The 15780-nt window shown below is 38.8% G+C and overlaps 1 protein-coding gene across 1 annotated transcript in view; it reads left to right on the forward strand.

The window, feature by feature from the left end:
- Positions 1 to 1429: 1429 nt before the first annotated feature.
- DMD (dystrophin) overlaps positions 1430 to 15780 on the forward strand; it is a 4487195-nt gene continuing 4472844 nt past the window's right edge. Inside the window, exon 1 of the mRNA XM_053707599.1 lies at positions 1430 to 1676. Coding sequence (XP_053563574.1) covers positions 1595 to 1676 — 82 coding nt within the window. The 5' untranslated portion in view covers positions 1430 to 1594. The remainder of the gene's footprint in view (positions 1677 to 15780) is intronic.

Raw genomic sequence — 15780 nt, forward strand, 5'->3', positions numbered from 1 at the left:
AATGTACACTACTGTTACAACAGATATGAGTGGTGGCACTAGTTGGCAAGTGGGCCTGCCACACACGCTGGCAGGCAGGCATCTGCTTATAGATTACACTAGCAGACTGATGTTTCACAGTCAAAATTACACATGCAAAAAAAAAAAAAAAGATGTTCTAGCCCTAAAAAGGGCTTTTTGGGGTGCTGTCCTTACAGCAGAGATCAGATGAGTCCTTCAGGACTGTAGTGGACACTGAATACACTAGCCTAGCTATCAATTTCCCTATAAAATCAGCAGCAGCTACACTATCCCTCCTCTCACTAAGAATGCAGGATCAGAATGAATCTAAAATGGCTGCTGTCCAGGAGCTGGGAGGGTCTGGGAGGGAGTGTCTGCTGCTGATTGGCTGAAATGTGTCTGCAGACTGTGAGATACAGGGTCAAAGTTTACTCAATGATGACGAATAGGGGGCAGATCGAACATCACATATGTTCGCCCGCTGCGGCGAACGCGAACAAGCTATGTTCGCCGGGAACTATTCACCGGCGAACTATTCGCGACATCACTAGTTATAACCCTTCTACATATCTGTGCCTAATTGGTTTTAACTGAAACAACTGCAAAACCATTACATTTGTACTAGCTTCACAACAGTGACAAGCTTTATTGTCTGCAGACTAAATCCAAGATTGGCTCTTCCAAATAAATCAAATGGTGGGGTAGTTTGGCTATTGAAAACTAATTGCAGTAAAAAGGTTGTTAATTTGTTTTAAAAACATTGACTTGGTTGATATGTTATTCTATAACAACACAACAGAAATGTCAAGAAATTGACTGTTCCTTTAAGCATCAAATAGTTTTAAATTGGTTTGTGGCAATGATTTTACTAATCACAGTAATTAAATTTGAAACATTGTAATACCATATTTGAAAATACCTGAATAAAATGTAATACCTAATAAAAAACAAAAAAACAAAAAAAAAAAACACCATATGTATAATTTAATGTCATAACACTGAAAAATATAAACTTGGGATTTTATATTTCAATATATGTATCTGGAGATATTAAATGGGAAATGGTGGCAATTAAAAGAGTCATGTTTGGCATACTTTTATCTCTTATAAGACAGTGTATATTGAACACAGTCTTCTCTTATTACTACTGTAAGCAGCTAAGTGAGGTATAACTAAATTATGTATGTCTTGTGAGTTTATTTTGGCTATTTGGTATTTTATTGGTCTATGTATTGATCTAGCAAAGTGCGGAAATAGTTTCTGGAATCTACAAGTTGATGCTGATTTACAAAGTGTCAGGTTTAATATGTCCTCACTACACATTCATGATCTTGTAGTTTATACAGAATTTCTATTTTAAGGGTGAACAGATATGAGCACCTGTTTTCTCTGGTCATTGGGGTTGACAGTTTTTGCTCTCTTCTCAATGCAGAGTCTATTTGCAGTTTTGCTAAAGGCTGTCTGCCTTAGGGGGCATATCACAAGGACTGATTGCTAGAGTCTTTCTGCACAATACAAATTGATTGAGAATAGAAAACATAAAAAAAGACTTTGGATATCTTATTTGCAACTTCATCTCTTAACAGACTGAACAATGGCTGAGAGTGGACCTCAGGTAGATCCCAGAGAAGAGTCTGCTGTAGACGAATTCAGTGACATCATCAAAAACAGATCTGGTAAAGTCAACCCTGTTTTTTTTAAAGTTCAGCTTTAAAGCAAGTAATAACTGTCTGCAGTTGTGTTTAATGACATCGAGCTAATTTAGTAAATTATAATATGGTTATGTGATGCAGATTTTTTTGTGTGCTTAATTTACATTTGTATTCCAAAATTAGCAAACAACATGTTGGTTATAAAAATGTTTTGCGACTTTACTTACCATATGCATTAACATCAGCAATGCTTGCAGAAATGTTGCAGCTAGTTATGCTGATTGCTACTCAATGGATAATGTCACGGATCAGGTAATTTGTTTTGCAAATCATGTTATAATGCACTTTCTCTGGAGTTTGAATAAGAGAAATTAGAAAAATAAATAGCAGCAGGGTGATTTGTTTGTCTTATTAATGTCCCTTGTGTGTGATGTTATAAAAGTGGCACGCTATTCTTTTGTGTAGTGATAGATTTTCTGACAGCTTTTTAAGTCGTTTGTGCAATTGGGCAGGTCATTTAAGCTGTAAATGGAAGGCGCTGTAAAGCTTTGCTGTAAGATAGTATTTCAGATCTCTCACTCAGCTTTAGTTTGGGAAGTATATCAGTGTAGTAATTTATAGACCATTCAGTATTTACATGAATTACAAGTATGCTAAAGCATGAACTATAGTCTTAACTCCTTGTTGCTCAGTCTTTTGCAACCAAGGAAAAAGCAGCACACACAATCTGATTTAATGTGTATAGTTTGATGAAGCGTCTGATTTCCAGTCTTTTTTATTTACTCTGTTGGTGTCACGGTTGTGCTTATTTCCAATGATTTTTTTTTTTTTTTACAAAATTGCTTGATATAAACAATTTTACATATTTCTAGATTTCTATTTTGATATTTTATTTACATTTTTGTCATAAAGTTTTTTGTTTCTTTGTTTTTTTGATGGCTTATGTAAACAAAACACAATGTAACATATTCCAAACTTGTAAATCTCTGAAGAGAGGGAAAAAAACACAATTTGACGTTAAACAGTTGTTACTATTTGATTGTATAAATGGAATACTTAAAAATGTTTTAAAGAAATATAGAAAGCTCTTAGTGAATACTTCCTACAAGAATGTGGGATGATCCTGATACATTTGCAGTGAGTCACAGATATATTTACAGCTGCCACACCTAGACACAAAGCCAATGAGGTACAAAGTAACATGAGACTTTTCATTTTACCCTCTAAATCTCAGTGTATTACTTTTGCATATAAAGTAATTTATTTACTGAATAAAATAGATAGCTGTTGCAACTATTATATCTTGTAGTCGAAAAATAAAATGTACAATTTAGAACTTTTAAAACAGTAAAGGATTATGGGAAAATACTGTTCCTCAGCAAGGAATATAATTTTACAGGACGTATAAAAGTGTTTCTTCATCATGTTCTTACTACAAAATAAGTAACTATTAAGAAAATACAAATTACAAGAACTTTTGATTAAACTTTAAGCCTGTCAGTTTTTAATAGTTGCTTACAGTACCTCAAATGAAAAACAGTACCAACTGCATTCTCCATATCTAAATATAGCCAGATAAGATGGGTCTGAATAAGTCATACGAATAGAATGTGAAACTGAGTATAGTACTTAGTGCTGTAAACAAGATCAGATCAGTACTGATTTTGCTGGCATTTAAAAATAGATTCCAGTAAGTTCTGTTACAGACTTATTCAGATGGATTAAGTTTATAAAAGAATGCATTGATATTATTTATTTATTTATTCTTATAAAATATTAGTTTGTAGTACTGAGCAATTTTGTTCATATTGACTGCAAAACTAAAAAGCAAAACATAAGCAATTTATGAACCCTATAATGTTATAAATATCTATATTATTTTCTGTTGTAATTCTAATTTTAAAGTTACATAGAAACTTGCAAAAATACTGCTATTAGGTGGATCATTTATAGCATGTGCAATCTGCAAACACACATGTGTACTACCATGTTATTGTCAAGTTTAAAGTTATCACTTTAGCAGGAGCATTTTTACAAAATCAGATATCATGCAAAATGTATTGAAAAACACTGCTGTACATTTCAAATACCACATTTAAAGTCCTAGTTTTCTTATGCTAACTAATGGCTCAGTTCATATAAACAGCTTTACTATGTACATCATGTAGGTCATTTTTTTTACTTTAAATTGTAGGTTTCTTTTAGTGAATTCCTTTTTTAAGTCAACAATAGTTTATCTAGTGTCTATTCCATGGGGATATATATGCCTAGGCACAAAATGTGAGTTCAAGGAACCCTCCAGCAAGTGTCCATCCCAACAAGGATAAAAAACTCTTATATTAGTGGTATTTGATTGCAATTAGTGATGTCGCAAACCTAAAAATTTGGGTTTGCGAACAGCGAACGCGAATTTCCCCAAAAGTTTGCGAACCGGTGAACCGGGCGAACCCCCATTGACTTCAATGGGCAGGCGAATTTTAAAACCCACAGGGACTCTTTCTGGCCACAATAGTGATGGAAAAGTTGTTTCAAGGGGACTAACACCTGGACTGTGGCATGCCGGAGGGGGATCCATGGCAAAACTCCCATGGAAAATTACATAGTTGATGCAGAGTCTGGTTTTAAGCAATAAAGGGCATAAATCATCTAACATTCCTAAATTGCTTGGAATAACGTGCTTTAAAACATCAGGTATGATGTTGTATCGATCAGGTAGTGTCACCCCGGTGTCACTGGGGTGACACTGTGCCCTGGCAGGCAGGCCCTGAAACGCACACGTGTGAAGGAAACTGACTGCTATTATTTAACACAGTCAAAAAAGTGTTGTTTTTTTTAAATCTATTCTACTGTTACACCAGATATGAGTTGCACTGGGGTGACACTGTGCCGTGGCAGGCAGGCACTGAAACGCACACGTGTGAAGGAAACTGACTGCTATTATTTAACACATTCAAAAAAGTGTTGTTTTTTTTTAAATCTACACTACCATTACACCAGATATGAGTTGCACTGGGGTGACACTGCCCTGGCAGGCAGGCTCTGAAACGCACACTTGTGAAGGAAACTGACTGCTATTATTTAACACAGTCAAAAAAGTGTTGGTTTTTTTTTTAAATCTACACTACTGTTACACCAGATATGAGTGGTGGCACTGGGCAAGTGGGCACAGTATACGCTGTGAGCCTGACACACACGCTGGCAGGCAGGCTGCAATTAGATTACACAGGAAAAAAAAAAAAGCAGACTGATGTTCTAGCCCTAAAAAGGGCTTTTTGGGGTGCTGTCCTTACAGCAGAGATCAGATGAGTCCTTCAGGACTGTAGTGGACACTGAATACACTAGCCTAGCTATCGATTTCCCGATTAAATCAGCAGCAGCTACACTGTCCCTCCTCTCATTAAGAATGCAGCTTCCAAATGAATCTAAAATGGATGCTGTCCAGGAGGTAGGAGGGTCTGGGAGGGAGGGTCTGCTGCTTATTGGCTGGAATGTGCCTGCTGACTGTGAGGTACAGGGTCAAAGTATTACTCAATGATGACGAATAGGGGGTGGATCGAACATATGTTCGCCCGCCACGGTGAACGCAAACATGCTATGTTCGCCAGGAACTATTCGCCGGCAAACAATTCGCAACATCACTAAGCATTTGCATGGGCCTTAATAATGTACCACATAGGCTCTGAAAGCTTCACATTTGCTTCCATCTATGCTGGGCAGAGTTTAAATTATCATTCTCTACAATAACCTCAGCATTATGGGTAATGTTGAGTTTGCTAACATTTACTTCTGATTAGTACAGGGAAAAGGTGTGGCTAGCTTTACAAGAGGCACACAAATGAATATTTCTGTGGCCACATGACAGCACTAGGATTTTCACAGACCAAAATGATGTAAAGGTAGACATGTACCCTGGACTACACAATTAAATGACATTGTCTCATTTTGGCTACTTTCCTTAAATGGACAGTCTATCTTTTTGAACATTAAACCATTTTCGGGTAGATAATCCCTTATTTCCATTTCTCTGTTTTGAATACCCAACACTGTTATGTTAGTATACATTTTGTGATTAGCTTATATCTTAGCCTCTGCAGACTGCCCCTTTATCCCAGTGTTATTTACAAACTTGCATTTTAGCCAGTTCATGCTGCTTCTTAAATAACTCAGGATTGAGCACATTGATATCTATATGGCACACATGAACTATCATTGTCTGGCTCTGAAAAGTTGATAAAATGCACTGAGATAAGAGGCAGACTGTAGAGGCTTAGAAACAGTCAGAAATGTAGAGGTTTAATGGTTATAAAGTATATTAACCCTTTAACAACCAGTGACATACCCTGTACATCACTTTTCTTCCAATGGGGCTTAATTTTTTTAATAGTGTGGCTTTCGCACTATTATGGGCCAAAAAAAAAACCTTAATGACCAGCAACACATAAAGTGTATGTTGTGGTCGTTAAAGGGTTAATATAACAATATTGGTTGTGCAAAGCTTAAGAATGGGTAGTAAGGTGGTTATCTATCTTTTTAAAGAAGAAATCAAGTAGACTGTCCCTTTTAAAAGTGTTTATATCATGGATCTGAGTGTAATGCTTGCTATAAAATTCCTGCATTGTGCATATTACTGGAAATATGGGGGCCCAATAATTGTCCTGCCTTATTGACATAAATTCCCTGCACTGTGTAGATTACTGGTAATAAGAGTGTTGAATCTGTTTGAATTCATGGGGAAAAAAGGGTTCTGCAAATAACTGGAAAGGAGAAGTTAATACTTTGACTGACTGGGGCTTGTATCATATCAGCAATCTCTGAGCAAATGCTGTATTTAAAGGGACAGTAAACCTTAAAAAAAATGTTATATAATTCTGCACATAGTGCAGAATTATATAACATTACATTAGCCAAACGTTTTAAATCATAATATTGCCTTTTTATTTGTAAAAAATATCGCCGTTTTACAGACCCGCTCTCTGGGCTCTGCTGAGTGGGTCTGTTGTTTTTACTGAGCGCATCGGGCCAGCTGTATAGTCACAGCCCGGCCCGACCGCGCCATTAGACGCAATGCAGCTCGCTCCCGCTGTCAGACAGAGCAGGAGCAAGCTGCATTGTGTCTAATGGCTCGGTCGGGCCGGGCTGTGACTATACAGCTGGCCCGATGCGCTCAGTAAAAACAACAGACCCGCTCAGCAGAGCCCAGAGAGCGGGTCTGTAAAACGGCGATATTTTTTAAAAATGAAAAGGCAATATTATGATTTAAAACGTTTGGCTAATGTAATGTTATATAATTCTGCACTATGTGCAGAATTATATAACATTTTTTTTAAGGTTTACTGACCCTTTAAAATGCTGGTGCACGGTGCATACTTAAATACACTCTTGAAAAAGCTATAGCTCTTACTAGTAGCACTTTGCTAATACATGTATATTGCAAAAATGCTTCTTTTCAAAACTGAAATGCACCTGTGTACATTTAAATTTTGGCTGGAATGTCCCTTTAATTTGCTTAAAGGGACAGTATACACAAATTTTCATATAAATGCATGTAATAGACACTACCATAAAGAATAATATGCACAGATACTGATATAAAAATCCTACAGAGCCCCAGAGGTGTCACAAAAGGTTTTTATTTATAAATTTTGTGCACATTTTGCTAAATTGTGAGCACCTTTTAGCTAAATCGTGAGCACCTTTTAGCTAAATCGTGCTCACAATTTAGCTAAATCGTGCTCACAATTTAGCTAAATTGTGTTTACAGTTTATAAATAATTATTATAATCATACTATCCCACCTTAAAGGAAAATTATACACTAGATTTTTCTTTGCATAAATGTTTTGTAAATGATCCATTTATACAGTCCAGCTTTTGTAACAATGTATTGTTTTGCTTATTTTTTAATAACATTGTGCTGGTTTTCAGACTCCTACCCAAGCCCCAAAGTGTCAGATGTATATGTGCATTTACAGACCACTGCTGGCTCCTGTTTGCCTAATCTGTATTTTCATATGCAGGGAAGGGGGGGTGGTATCTGCACCTAGACCCTTTCACTGGATGCTCCAGCTAATTTCATCAAGAGTGCTAAATTTGGAGCTTCTAAGTAACTTTAGATCAGTATCTGTGCATATTCTTTTTTATTGTAGTGTCTATTTGATGCAGTTATATGAAAATTGGTGTATACTGTCCCTTTAAGCATGAATTCTCCGCCTTACATATCAACCTGCTCCTCCCCTAGCTAGTCATGTTTAGATGACCTATCTACAGGAGGATGAGTTCCCGCCCACCAGCTACTAGTTCTTTCAGTTCAGTGTGTCAGTAGAGATGGGAAGTCTGATTCATCTTGATGAATCAGTTAATTTTGGACGGTTTGTTTAACTGAACCAGTTTATGAACCAATTAATCAGTCTTGTTGGGCACGTGATACATGAGGGATGAGCCACAGATTCTTCTAATACGGATGCTCCACTGATCTGATTCCTGAGTCACTGTCCGACTCCTCCTGACACACAATGCAGTGTTACATCTATTTCTTACCCATATCATATTGATAACCAGTCTTTTGTTGCATATGAAAAACTAAGACAAATACATACAACATGGTGCATAGACCAGAGTATGCTGCATATATTGTGTGGGTTCCAACACAGTGCATAGAACAGAGTATGCTGCATTTGTGCTGTTGTATTTGCCTAATAGTTGCATATCTGACAAAAAACTGGTTATCCATGATCATACACAGGGAAGTGATGCCCGCTTTATTTACATTAAGACCGCTGCTCCTTAACTCGTCTGAGGTGGTGGACAGCAATGTTGGAGGGACATGTTCGCCACAGTGAATCATGTCCATCCGACAATTGTTAAATTGGACCAAATAACTATTATCCCAGAGCTCCACAGCAATATTTGGGGTTAATTTAGGGGCAGTTAGGTTCACAGGGGTCTTAGGGCTAAGTTATGGTGAGGCATATTTAAGTGCAGTTAGGGGTAAAGGCATGGGTCTATTGAGAACTGCTGTGACCTGATATTTGAATCAGTGTACTGTTAACTGAGTGTTTCATTACAAAGGAGTTAGTTAAATGGGACACTCAAGTCAAAATAACCTTTTATGATTTAGACAGAGCATACAGTTTTAAGACACTTTCAAATTTACTTCCATTATCAAATTGTGCACAGTTTTTTTATATTGACACTTTCTGGGGAACAGAATCCTACTGAACATGTGCACAAGCTTGCATGGTATATGTATACTAGTCTGTAACTGGCTGATGTCTGTCACATGATACAGGGGGCCGGAATATGAGAGAAAAAAATAATTTGTCAGAAAAAAATCTACTGTTTATTTGAATTTCAGAGTTGGTGTTTTAGCATTGTCTTTTTATTATGCACTTGTTAATTATGTAATTCTACTGCATTGTTCATGAACTGGGCATCACTATGGGCTCGATTTATGAAGCCCTTCTCCTCCCTATGACTGCAGGTTCTCACAAGAGAACCTACAGTTTTGATTTATCAAGCAGCGGCCATGAGACCGCTGCTTTCTTACCCTCTTCTCCTTGTCCAACCAGGGAAATTGAAAGCTCTTGCCTGCGAGTGATTGACTGTGTGTGGGTAGGTAGCGGAATTGCAGGTGAGCGCAAACTAGCGCCCGTGTGCAATGTTAAATTCCGGGAGCAGATTGCTGTCCACCAGTTGAGAGCTGGGGTGGACAGGGGCAAATATGTACGCCCCTGTCCGCCCGTTGATTGATAAATCAAGCACTATGTGTCAGTGAGTTTCAGTACAAACTGGTAAGTAACTGTGCACCTCAGCTTCAGTCACATGGATTTCTAAAAGCCCAATATTAGCATTATGTTATGTGACAAACAGTACATTTAGCATTACAATGCTCACAAAGCATATATATAATGTTACAAACTGCTATTTGTAACTGGCCCTTTAAATGGAAAATTGCCCTGCTTCCCTGGATTTTGGAGAAGCCTATTTGCCAGCCTCCTTCCACATGACTATGGCCCCTGGAAGATTGTGCCCCTGAGGACATATTGACTTTTATTGGGTGTGTATGGCCCTTTAAGAACCGTCTGGGGACATATTGTGACTTTGGTGAACAATGCCCCTTTAAGACTATGTCCCCATGACTTGTCCCTGGCTTTCTCCCACTTGGTTCAGTTTCATTGTGTGCCATTAAGTGCTATGTGACAGACCCTTCGGTCAGAACTACAGAGATAACTTTGTTCAGCTTCAAGAAGCATTCTAAATACAAGTTTGCTGGGATAAGCTCTAATTAAGTTTAGTGATAAACTTTCCCATTGTCTAATCAGACTTCTAGTAGTGATAAGGTGGACTGCATTGTTTTATTGTGTGTAAAATGTTATCTGCTGAAGTAATGTTGTGGCCTGTCAAAGGGAGTGTGTCTCTATCTAATATCAAATGTGTGATGGGGGATTTTATGCCTCCCCCTGAGAGTGTCCTGTTTGCATGTAACCTCAATAAAAAGCAGGCTGTGTGCTCCAGCACATCAGACCTATGTTGACCCTCTAACTTGAAGCTTTGACTCATGTTTGTAGGATACAGCTTATAATCACTACAGGGATTGCTATGCTCTTCATACTCCCTTAGCTACAGGGATTGCTACAGAAGGAAGAGGTTCACCTACTGGAGCCTGGTCATAGGTCCAGGGCGCAGAGCAGACGGCGAGATACCAGCCCAGCAGCGGTGGTTCATAGAGTCTGCATTACTTATGGTGGCTACGCAGCAGTTATAGAGTCTACGGTGCTGCTGCTCCTTTGGTGAGCGCTAGGAGCATCCTTTTCTACGGTCCAACTTCCAGCCAGCCTGGAGGCAACCATAACATTTGGTGGCAGTGGTGGGATCGCGTCCTAGCGCAAGGAGCAGCACCACAACAGCACTGGTATCGTAGGAAAGTTATTGAGGACAATGCTAGCCACTGCGCAGCGTCCCTACCTACAGCAGCATGGAGCTGACAAGATACTGGTCAGAACCCTGTGAAGAGCACCTCAACCTGATCCGTCGCTATGAGGGCGCGGATTTCGTTCCAGAGGTAAAGAGGCGGCTAGTCCGATATGGTCCAGACCCTGCACAGGAGGTAGTCAGTCGCCTCATCCGGGAATTGGCTACTGAGAACGAAGCGGCACGAGCCTTTGAGCGCCAACTGTGGAGTTTGAGGGTATGGACACCTGGTCTCTCTCCCCAGCCGCAGCATGTTCCACAGGGAGAGGAGAGCAGCGACCTCCCTCCCCAGCGGCAGTATACTGTGCAGAGGGAAGAGACAACCGGTCTCCATCCCCAACCCCAACCAGAGATACTAGAGGCAGCCGGCCTCATAGACTGGTCCTGGGAGGACCCCCAGCAGGCAGGTGGAGATGGGACCGCAGTCTCTCTACCGGCCCTACAGGGATGCTGGGCAGGCGGCCCAGATCCCCAGCGACTGACCCAGCTACAGGGAGGGGAGAGCATCGACCTCCCTCCCCAGCCGGAGTGTGCCTTCCAGGGAGAGGAGACAACCGGTCTCTCTCCCCAGCCGCAGCATGTTCCACAGGAAGCGGAGAGCATCGACCCCCCTTCCCAACGGCCACCGGAGTATCAGGAGGAGGAGGTAAGCCTATCTCCCCCTCCCCAGCTAACTCCTAACTTGGGCCCAGGGTTAACAGTGGAGATGTTAACCCCCACTGACCCCCACGTTCCCTTTGCCACCGGGCAGGACTATGCCCCAATTCCCCCAGCAGAAGAGCTGGCATCAGGACAGAGCGCTGCTGGCCTCTGCCCTACAGACCTTGTCCTTGTTACAGGACTGGCCTGCAAACCCCTCACCCCAGCAGAAGCGCTGGCACCAGGGCAGAGTGCCGCTGGCCTCTGCCCCCCAAGTACCATCAGCTATTTGCCCAGCTGCGCCAGGAAGGCTGAGGATGCTACACTTTCATCCTACAACCTGGAACTTACAGGCCAGTACTACGTATTGTGGGGGGGATACTTTGCTGCTAACGATTATTTGTGGGTGGGTTGCGAGACTAACTTAGGCACTGACCGGCAGAAGGTCAGGTGCCTGGTTAGTCTCCCTCCAAAAGGGGAGATATGTTACAAACTGCTATTTGTAACTGGCCCTTTAAATGGAAAATTGCCCTGCTTCCCTGGATTTTGGAGAAGCCTATTTGCCAGCCTCCTTCCACATGACTATGGCCCCTGGAAGATTGTGCCCCTGAGGACATATTGACTTTTATTGGGTGTGTATGGCCCTTTAAGAACCGTCTGGGGACATATTGTGACTTTGGTGAACAATGCCCCTTTAAGACTATGTCCCCATGACTTGTCCCTGGCTTTCTCCCACTTGGTTCAGTTTCATTGTGTGCCATTAAGTGCTATGTGACAGACCCTTCGGTCAGAACTACAGAGATAACTTTGTTCAGCTTCAAGAAGCATTCTAAATACAAGTTTGCTGGGATAAGCTCTAATTAAGTTTAGTGATAAACTTTCCCATTGTCTAATCAGACTTCTAGTAGTGATAAGGTGGACTGCATTGTTTTATTGTGTGTAAAATGTTATCTGCTGAAGTAATGTTGTGGCCTATCAAAGGGAGTGTGTCTCTATCTAATATCAAATGTGTGATGGGGGATTTTATGCCTCCCCCTGAGAGTGTCCTGTTTGCATGTAACCTCAATAAAAAGCAGGCTGTGTGCTCCAGCACATCAGACCTATGTTGACCCTCTAACTTGAAGCTTTGACTCATGTTTGTAGGATACAGCTTATAATCACTACAGGGATTGCTATGCTCTTCATACTCCCTTAGCTGCAGGGATTGCTACAGAAGGAAGAGGTTCACCTACTGGAGCCTGTTCATAGGTCCAGGGCGCAGAGCAGACGGCGAGATACCAGCCCAGCAGCGGTGGTTCATAGAGTCTGCATTACTTATGGTGGCTACGCAGCAGTTATAGAGTCTACGGTGCTGCTGCTCCTTTGGTGAGCGCTAGGAGCATCCTTTTCTACAGTCCAACTTCCAGCCAGCCTGGAGGCAACCGTAACATATAATTTCACAATACAATGCTAAATCATCTGTGATTACCTTGTATCTAAGGCTTTGCACCAACCCCCCTTATCTCAGAGGTGTGTGCATACTTGAATTTAGCCAATCAGTGATCACTTACGATTCAACGAGAGTCAGCCCAGTGTTATCTATATGGTACACATTAACTTTTTTGTTTTGCTGTGAAAAACGTATAAAATGCTATAGATTTTAGTTCTTATAAATTATATTAATATAACAATGTTGGTTGTGCAAAGCTGGGGAATGGGTAGAAAATCGCAATCTATCTTTTACACAATAAAACATTTCAAGTAGACTGTCCCTTTAAACTTTACACTACTCAGACTGATAATCTCAATGTAAACAACACATTTTGCCGCTATACTGCTTTGGAATCTAATCCCTATATTTTGGATAACCTTCGCAATGTACAGTATTGTGTGTACAATAACACAGGTCTCCATGATTCTATTGTGCACAGATCATTATGAAAATGTGTACAGTTTTCACTTCCATTTTTTTTCTTTAGGTAGTGGAATCAAATTGGATGTCTCCATAGTATTAATAAAAATTGAATTGCCAACATTACCCTGCTTAAAAAAAAGATAGAAGAATGTGAAAATATTTTATAGAGAAATGACAGAAAAATATGTATTTGATATTGTAAAATCATATTTATTTTACAGGGAGCACAACTATTTTGTTTTGAAAAACCAGTTTTTAACCTGAATAATTAACTAATTTCTGTTCAATATATACTTAAAATATAATATAATTTATGTACACCTATTTCACCTCCAATAATTTGAATATAATTGCATTGTATTGTGAAATGATATATATGCTTTGTGAGCATTGCAATGCTAAATGTACTGTTTATTACATAACATAATGTTAACATTGGGCTTTTAGAAATCCATGTGACTGAAGCTAAGGTGCAGTTATTTACCAGTCTGTCTGTCTGTACTGATTCTCACTAACACACTGACTGAACTGAAAAGGAAAGTGTAGCTGGTGAGTAGGCTGATCTATAAGTGGGAGAATTAATGCTTAAGGTGAAATAGCATGATTATAAATTGCGCACACGATTTAGCAAAATGTGCTCACTATTTAGCAAAATGTGCGCACGATTTAGCAAAATGTGTGCACGGTTTAGTAAAATGTTCTCACGATTTATAAAAAAATCTTGTGTGACACTTCTGGGGCTCCGTAAAATCCAGTATAAAACCATTTAAAAACTTACTTAGTAGCTCCCAGCTTAGCTCTGTTGACAAGGTCACTAGAACACCCACTGCAAGTGGGACAAACAGACACCCCCCTCCCCCTTCCTCTGCATAAGAAAAAACTCTTTATACAAACAGGAGCAAGCTAGTTATACATCAGTATTATCCTAAAACATTGGGGCTTGGCTAGGAGTCTGAAAATCAGAGCAATGTTATTTAAAAATAAGCAAAACTATACATTTTAAAAACATAAACAAAAAAAACTGTATGGGCTATATAAATGGATCAACTACAAAACATTTTTGCACAGAAAAATTGAGTGTATAATGCCCCTTTAAGTTTTGGTGCACACTATTGGGAAGGTAGAGTAAATAATGTGACTAGGGTTGCCACCTGTCCCTTAAAATACAGAACACTTATAAGTTACACATGCTGCAGGGTGTGCAGGGAGGAATATGCATAGTGCTGTCCAGAAACACAATACATGTTCCTCCCTGCACACCCTGCAGCATGTGTAACTCATAAGTGCCCAGGAAAACATGGCTGAGGTGGCAACCCTAAATGTGACCAACACAAAGATATCGCTTTAACTTATGTCAAGTTTAAATTTGGTTTGCACACCAGTTGTTCGGTGTATTGTATTGTTCCCCTATATAAACACCAAAAACATTTTAAATGCATCATTTAAACAGTGAGATTGAAAGCTTACTTACAATGGAATTGCTAAATTCTGATTTCCATTAAAATGATATATCAATCATTTTTTTCTATTAAATTTTGCTTTAAGATTTCCAAAATGTAGCAATGTTCTGTATTTTTTTATACATATGAATGTGAAATTGGATATTTAACTGCTGCTATATATATATATATATATATATATATATATATATATATATATATATATATATATATATATATATATATATATATATATATATATATATATATATATATATATATATAAAAGAATTGTCCTTTAAGTATAATGTTTCTCCTTTTTTAACACCAGAAAGTAAAACCGCACCATATTACATTTAATAAAAATGACCTTAGTTTGTTGGAAGATAACATTTACAATATTGCAGTACATATATACAATACATATCATGCATTTTTAAGAATGCGTTTTGAACATTAGATAATATTTTGGCACAAAATTATGATCTGAAGGCTGAAAACTCACCCTGTAACAAAGGGGCATGAAACCCAAAAATGTTTCTTTAATTATTCAAATAGAACATGCAATTATAATAGGGTGACCATATTGCCGCTTTAAAAAGGGACACATATGAAAAATACATATGTCAGGGCCGTTTAAAGAAATGTTTTGAATAATGTTCCATCGTAAGAACCCTAACATTTATTTTTCATATGTGTCCCTTTTTAAAGCGGCAATATGGTCACCCTAAATTATGAACACCTTTCATATTTATTTCTATTATAGAAATCTCTTTGTTCTCTTGGTATGTTTTGTTGAAAAGCAGGGATATAAGCTCTCCTGTCATGTAGTGCTCATTGGTATCCCTTCAGCTAAGTAACATGGAAATTAAACACATTTGAAAATAGAAGTAAAATGGTAAAAAAAAAATCTAAAATTGTATTCTCTGTCTGAATAATAAAAAACATTTCTGGGTTTCATATCCCTTTAAGTTGCAGCAGCTTACAAATCACACCAGCTGAGTTACATGGTTTGTTCAAGCATCCCTAGTTCATTCTAGGCAATTAACCAAACTGATTCTGCAATTAACTAATACTTTAGATGTATCGTGTTAGAATAGAGTTTGACAAAGCCTCTATTTTTTTTTATTTTTTTTATTTTTTTTCTTCTAACCTTAAATGGATTATTCAAAGGTAAAGTGTAATTA

Source organism: Bombina bombina, chromosome 3, assembly GCF_027579735.1.
Source record: "Bombina bombina isolate aBomBom1 chromosome 3, aBomBom1.pri, whole genome shotgun sequence".
NCBI lineage: Eukaryota > Metazoa > Chordata > Amphibia > Anura > Bombinatoridae > Bombina > Bombina bombina.